The sequence below is a fragment of the Hermetia illucens genome, chromosome 1 (genome assembly GCF_905115235.1).
Source record: "Hermetia illucens chromosome 1, iHerIll2.2.curated.20191125, whole genome shotgun sequence".
Classification (NCBI taxonomy): domain Eukaryota; kingdom Metazoa; phylum Arthropoda; class Insecta; order Diptera; family Stratiomyidae; genus Hermetia; species Hermetia illucens.
Window position 1 is genome coordinate 2,552,471 of NC_051849.1, and position 7,457 is coordinate 2,559,927.

General features: G+C 43.6%; 1 protein-coding gene across 1 annotated transcript; it reads left to right on the forward strand.

The window, feature by feature from the left end:
• Nucleotides 1-5,448: 5,448 nt before the first annotated feature.
• LOC119661243 (ubiquitin-fold modifier-conjugating enzyme 1) lies at nt 5,449-6,375 on the forward strand. Its single transcript, XM_038070474.1, has 4 exons — nt 5,449-5,657; nt 5,726-5,857; nt 5,983-6,150; nt 6,230-6,375. Exons 1-4 carry the CDS (start codon nt 5,535-5,537, stop codon nt 6,314-6,316), a joined length of 510 nt encoding a protein of 169 aa, XP_037926402.1. The 5' UTR covers nt 5,449-5,534; the 3' UTR covers nt 6,317-6,375.
• Nucleotides 6,376-7,457: the final 1,082 nt, after the last annotated feature.

The following is a 7,457-nucleotide window of genomic DNA, read 5'->3' on the forward strand; positions in this document are numbered from 1 at the left end:
GCCTACCAGGGATGGAGCAGTCCAGGGTGCTTATTGGGGGTACAAACCCATGCGCACAAAGGATTGCTTAAACCTCATCAAAAAGAACCTCCGAATCATAGTGGAAATTCTCACTGGTCATTGTCGGCTGAACTATCACCTCGGGAAGCTAGGGATATCTACGGACACTGCCCGCAGGTTTTGTGAGGAGGAGGACGAAACCTCTATACACGTCCTGGGACAGTGTCCGGCACTTGTGCAAAGTAGGTCGAGGCGTCTGGGAGAACACTTAATACCAGATGCAAAGCTGAAAGATCTGGAAGTAGGGAACATACTAAAGTTCCTAACGGTTACAGGCCTGCTTGAGATACTATGATCAACAGGTACAATATAACCAGTAAAAGGGGCACAATAGTTATTCAAGGACGCGGTTCGACTTTCCCTTAACAGAATAATAATAATTGCGCACATATAACAACCGCAAAAGCCTATTTCTGATAAAATGAGGAAAAATTAAAGTTTTACGGGATAGAGAATAATGTCATTGACTGTAGTATCTCTTGAGGTTAACTGGTATTGAAGGCCTGTCGTGGACTAACTTCCTAATTTTGTAACAGTATCAAATACCATGTAAGCTTGCGATATCTGTAAAGTAGTTCCAACTCTCTGCTACTGTAAGCCATATGAAGTCTGTCCCTGAAATCTATAGTTGAAATATCTGAAGTCTCCAGTAGCTGAAAACATCCATCCATTTGTTAGGAATACTATTTCCTTAAGATGTTTTCGTTCGTCAATAAAATTGCGTTTTTTTTTTCTTTAAAATTCAATGGAAATTCAACTTTGTTTCGTTCAGAAGCGGGATCAGCTCATCCTGATCGGTTGTACCATTTTGCTCGGTCAAAGGCCTGACCTGGAGAGGCTCTCAAACCAGCATCCAGCGTATCAAACATTCGCCGACTCAAAAGCTTCTTGTCCGTAGTGGTTTACTTGTTAACCGAAGCAAGGATAATAGTTCTATAATTTGGTGCGAGATTGCAAACATGAAGCGTCATTTTCTTGGATTTCATGCGGGCATGTGGCGCAAGTGTGAATGCAGTGTTTACTAGTCGTTCATTTTTGGATATAATCGCATAATTCATGGCAAAAGAAATCAGAAGTGTATGTCAGGCGGGTTAGGACAATGAAATACATCTACTGCCTACTCTTTTAATGAGTTCGCGCGCACTCAGAAAGTATAAATGAATGAGTTTACCTTTCATACCAGAAATCCTGCATCCAGGACTTCAGTTCTTCGAGCTGTGTATGGCTCGTCAAACCTCCTCTCCGGTAACATCCGTAAAATTCATGCTAGGCGTTTTGCATGGCGGGTGCCTTCAGCAGTAATCTACTCAGCATGCGCTTCCTGCTGGCCGGGTAACCTCCAAAGTTCACCCCAATATTCTTTCGCTACCGTTACCGAAAACTACTGTCTGAACGCTCTGTTGGGATTCAGTGAGTGATCTGAAAAAACTCCCCCGGTTCTTCGCGTACGTTGCATTCTGCACACGTCTGGATCGACTTTCGCAATACTGTCGTTGCCAACTGCGTACGACAGAAGTTTCTGCTTTAGTGTGTCCAGAATTTCAACTAAGGGTGTTTCACTGTGGATGGTATAGTTCCGGTAAATCCTCTTCACTTTATTTTTCACCCGTCTGCTGCCATTGCCAGTGCCGAATTGGGTGGATCTCTTCGGTCAGTCAAACCAATAACGCGAAAGCGAACCTTTTGACCGTGCAATCTGGCAGCTGCAACTGCACCAAAATACACAAGTGATTGTCGTTGCAGGAGCGACATATCAGCACACAGCCGACTCGCAACCTCATTGATTTGAGATATGTTACGTTTCGAGGTTACGCTTTCGAGGTTTGGATATTCAAATTTGAGTCGTCAAGTTTCGGCTATGGAAAGAAAGTTTATCGTTGTGACTCTCCTGCTCTCCTTTACCGCGCTACATGGCTGGGGAATTTTGTTCTTGGGAAGGAAAAAAAAAGAACCGGGGAGGGGGGAGCATGGCTGAAAGTTCTGACGAGGGTGCTTTCCTGGAGACCGGGAACGTGGCCGCAATAGATGATGAGTGAGTAATTTTTGAGCGGCGGACTTTTGATGGACAAATCACGTCCGGATTGAGTAATTCCCGTGCACTCTTTTTTCGTGAATTTGTTTCTAAGGGCGTTGTGAAAAAGTAGATATCTCAGTTTTCGTTGTGTTCTTGCGTGTCATGTTTGCAATTGACTGCTGCTGGTGGTCTAGAATTGCCGCAGTAATACAGTAATTTGATCTCATCCTCTGCAGCGTGTACAACATGTGTTATACTACAAAAATTTCGCCGCATTTTGTGACCGTCTGCTCAGGAAAAAAAGGATGTAAGCACGTGTGTGATCAACAGTAACAGTTGGAATTGATCCGTAATCCTTTCACATATTTTCGAAATTCCTTTTTCGGACCCTTGTAACTTAAAAGTAATCACTACGGATTTCCTTAAAAACGATTTCTTATAGTATATATAAGTAATTATGAATTAATTGAGGAAAGCGTCAGTCCTTCCATTTATCTAGGGTTCCCACCATTATATTTAAAAAGTAAACAATTAGGTTGAGGTGGGCCGCCATGAAAAGGAAGGGAAGACGGGAGCCATTCGACGCGTAGGTACCAGAGTCAGCTCAAGGCTAGTCCTCCCCCATCTACCCCGCCCGGCTTAGTTTTCTTTGCCATTTTGTCCCCTCCCTTATTAGGCCGTTTGGCAATTTAGTTCCTTAGGGATTGACATTTTCGGGAGTATCAACCCGCCTCGAGACTTTACGTCTCTATTAGAGTAGTTTACCCCGGGTGGGTTAAGTTTTTTTTACTATTGAGTCAAGGCACATGATAAAATCGCTATGTCCTAGCAGGAAGAGAGGACCATTCGGGTGAGCTCCAGCACGCGGCGTCCGGTTCCTCATATTATCTTGCGCAGTCGGTGTTCACGACTGACAAACCTGTGAGGGGATTTGGTTGGTTGACAGCTTTGGTGACCATGTTGGTGCTAAGGTGATGCAACGCCATACACTCTTTGCAACGCCCAACGTGGGGCCACAGTGGTTGCATACGTAGCAGATAGAATCCTCGGAGTATTTAGAAATGCATAGAGCCTGAGAATACATGGTCTATGCAAAGGTTTCATTTCCGAGGATTCTATACATGCTCCTTGGGATTCGTCCCGGACCTCAGCGGAGACTTCAGCCGAGCCTTGAGGAAGATTGCTTCGGCGAGTACTGAAGCTGTTGCCTGCTGTGCGCGTGTTGTTGTCTATGCCGCCGCCTCTTCCCCCATTGACTCCTGGTCATCAGTTTCCTCGATAACCGCGAGTCAAACACGGTTCCTGTTGATGACCGGGATTGTGTCAGCGTGAGTAATAGATCAGTACTTCAATCTGCTATACAGTCACGTGAGTGTCTTGCAGGAGACGTTCGACGAATCTCTGGACCAGCAAGTGGCTGTGGCAGCAGGCAGAGCCATGCTCCTGGTCATCGTCGCGCATAGACCTCGAACCATCCAGCGATTAGTGATTACGACGCCGTGCTGTCCATTGCGGAATCCCGACCCAGTCACCGAATCAGACGACTCCTGATGGTTATCTATGCTGGATCTGAAGTTCCTTATTTTCCATATTTTCGGATTCACACTTAACTACCAGGTGTGGTGATAGCTTCCTCAGTGAATAATCTGCAAGACTACAAAATTCCAGCACTTTCTTCACCACCTACCCTCTGAGACGCTGCAGTGGCGCTGTCCCATTCAAAATGAAACAACCCATCCCTCCTCCTTTCACAACTGGGCTTGGGACTTGCTACGGCGGGGTTTTTTTTATTTATTTTGGTTTATACTTTATAATTTTTCGTTTTTTTGTTTGGAATACACCCTCGTTCGTTCGGTAGGCTCCCACGAATCCCTATGTTTGTTAAACTTTCAGGTTCCGGTGCGGACCACGCATCGGTAAAGCACACATGAACTTTTTGGATAATGACTCGTGAAGGATCGGTTTCAAAAGGCTCTTACGTTGATATATATGATGATTTGTCGTTGCTCGTTATTTCAGCAGTTTCGCAGGCTGCAATTGCATGCCTGACGAGTGACAGAACAGCATCTCTTAAACGAGAAACGAATTTTCAAGACAGTGGGGTGGTTGCGTTAAAATTGAAAAAGCTGTCGTTTGTAAAATTGTCAGCGGTTGCTTATTTATCGTAATTAGCGAAAGCGTTCCCCCCATTATGTTTAAAGCGGCAGGGACGAAAAATTAAGTTGGGGTGGGCCGCTGCAGGATCACCATGTAATCTGGCGTCCCATGAAGAGGAAAGGAAGACGGGGGCCATTCGTCGCGAAGATTCCAGAATCGGCTCAGAACTAATCCTTCTCCGTTCATTCTGTGCGCGTTAGGTTTTTTGTGATTGTGTCCCCTCCCTTATTAGGCCATTTGGAAATTTAGCTCCTTTAGGATTGAAATTTTCTGTTGTATCAATCCGCTTTGACTCCGCTGACAGACGTGAGTCTGTATTAGAGTTAAACAACTCGGGGTGGGTTTAGTTTTTGAGTCAGGACACCTGATAAAATCCCTATGTCCCGACAGGGAGATAATATTTGAGAACCAAGAACCCCGGCCCTCATCTCGCCGAACTGATAGCATTCAGGTTAGCTCCAGCATGTGCCGTCCGGTTGCATATATTATCTCGTGCAGTCAGTGTTCACGACTGTCAAACCTGTTAGGGGCGTTTGGTTGGTTGGCAACCGTGTTGGTGCCAAGGTGATACAACTCTGGACTCGCATCGTAACAGGACCCGACCACCACATTCCCGAGCCTGGCTAGCATAGAGGCAAGCAAGCAAACACATGTGGACGGAGAACTTCGATCGAGCTTCAATACTTGCGGACGCAACTTTGTGGTCAATTTCGCTATCTCTTTACTTTTTTGGGGCAGCTCTCCGTTCTTGGGTGTCTCCTGCCACTCTGGATGGTCGTTTGCCCATATTCAATCACATTTGGCTCTATTATTATTCTGGATGGGAAGTTCTGGGAAGTCGCACTGCGTCCTTAGAGAACTATTATGCCCCTTTTACTAGTTGTAGTGTACCTATTAATTATAATATCTCAAGCAAGCCTATAACCATTATGAATTTTAGTATATTCCCTACTTCCAAATCTTTCAACTTTGTATCTGGTATTAAGTGTTCTCCCAGGTGCCTCGACCTACTTTGCACAAGTGTCGTAACAATGTTTTTTAAATATTTTAGATATTTTATTGACATGGACACGGAAATGCTTCCACTTCGCCTCTAAAGGAATCGCTGGCAAATGTTGTTGAAAGGTAGAATTTTGCAACGAATAACGTTATAACATGTTTTCCAGCAGATATCGCTAGTAACAGGAAAAAGTGGCATTTCAGTATTGACGTGTCGTGAGCTGTCAAAACAGCCATCCAAAATACAGAAGAGAAAGTCCCGCATTCCCCCAGATTGTCTTTGGCTATAATTCGAGAAAATAATATGGTAGACGAAGGAACCAAAAAGACTCTGAGTGGAATACCGCTGCTACAGACCCGGGCAGGACCTAGGGAGAAGGACATATGGGTACAACGCCTGAAAGAGGAGTATCACGCATTAATTAAGGTAAATCTTGATACTAATGTTTCAAGACGACTATGATGACCACATGCGACCACTTTCCCTCTTTCCAGTATGTTCAAAATAACAAGGACTCTGGCACAGACTGGTTCCGGTTGGAATCGAATAAGGAAGGAACAAAATGGTTTGGCAAATGCTGGTACGTTCACAACTTGCTGAAGTACGAGTTTGATGTGGAGTTCGATGTGAGTATATGAAAGAAAACATGAAGTACTATAATAATAGGAACTTACACTTGCTGGGAAACCCCCATGATACCTTAAACGTACTTTCAATGGTATTCAACACAACCTTTATCATCCTCTCACAGATACCAGTAACTTATCCTACCACAGCACCGGAAATTGCACTGCCCGAATTGGATGGGAAAACTGCAAAAATGTACAGAGGCGGGAAAATTTGCTTAACTGATCATTTCAAACCTCTGTGGGCGAGAAATGTACCCAAGTTTGGAATAGCACATGCAATGGCTTTAGGGGTAAGTAGAAAAGTCACTAATCTAGTTTTAACCATCATTACTCAGAATATTATAACCTTTCCACCCTTGTCTTTTTTAGTTGGCACCATGGCTTGCTGTTGAAATCCCAGACATGATAGAGAAAGGTATTGTGGTGTATAAAGAGAAGAGTGAAGCCGCTTCATAGCTTAGATAATTGCTTTTTAATTCATTAATAAAATGTTACAGATTTTTCCAAAAAAAAAAGATTTCTTTTTCAATTTTTGCATCTTGGCATGGACATAATAACTGGCAAACCCGGTTTGATATGCCTACGTGAACTACCTTAACATTTTTGATTCAGGTTGCCGTAAACTCCTATGTGAAACCCCGAGGCGTTAGTAACATTCAGGCACCATCGGAGTCGGTCAATGGAAATGCTTTAACCTTTAAATGTAATCTCTTTACACGGGCCAGAACCCTTCTGTGGAATCGGAAACGGTTTCATGGCTATGAATCTAAGAAATGAAGAGAAACGGTTGAGGGAACTATACTAGGCGGGCCTACCAAGGATGGAGCAGTCCAGGGTGCTTATTGGGGGATACGAACCCATGCGCACAAAGTATTGCTTAAACCTCAACAAAAAGAACCTCCGAATCATAGTGGGAATTCTCACTGGTCATTGTCGGCTGAACTATCACCTAGGGAAGCTAGGGATATCTACAGACACTGCCTCCAGGTTCTGTGAGGAGGAGGACGAAACCTCTATACACGTCCTGGGACAGTGTCCGGCACTTATGCAAAGTAGGTCGAGACATCTGGAAGAACACTTAATACCAGATGCAAAGCTGAAAGATCTGGAAGTAGGGAACATACTAAAGTTTCTAACGGTTACAGGCCTGCTTGAGATACTACACTAATGATCAAAAAAAAGTGGCCACCTACCTGGTGTCGAAAGAGTGTCAAATATTGCCGCCGCATGTAATATTTCGGGGTTTTTCGTAATTTTGCAATGAAGCAGGTATAAAAAGGGACATCAGAACATCAAAGGACATCAGTTCCTAACAAACAGACGAAGTGCAAGGATACAAAATTTAGAAATAGTGAAAAATCATTCAAAGGTGGAAATAGTGCTTGAAATACATTTTTAATAATTTGTCGAATTAAAATGTCTCCAAAACAGCGGTAAGTAATTATTATCATTAACTTAGTAGAAAAGGATAGTAAGAAAAAACTCATCAAAAATTAGGCTTGCCTCAAGGACTTTTCACAAGGATAATCCTGGTAGAGTCCTGGAAGCAAGCGGAGAAATCAGTTTGAAGATTAAAAATTCATATATTTGAATTATT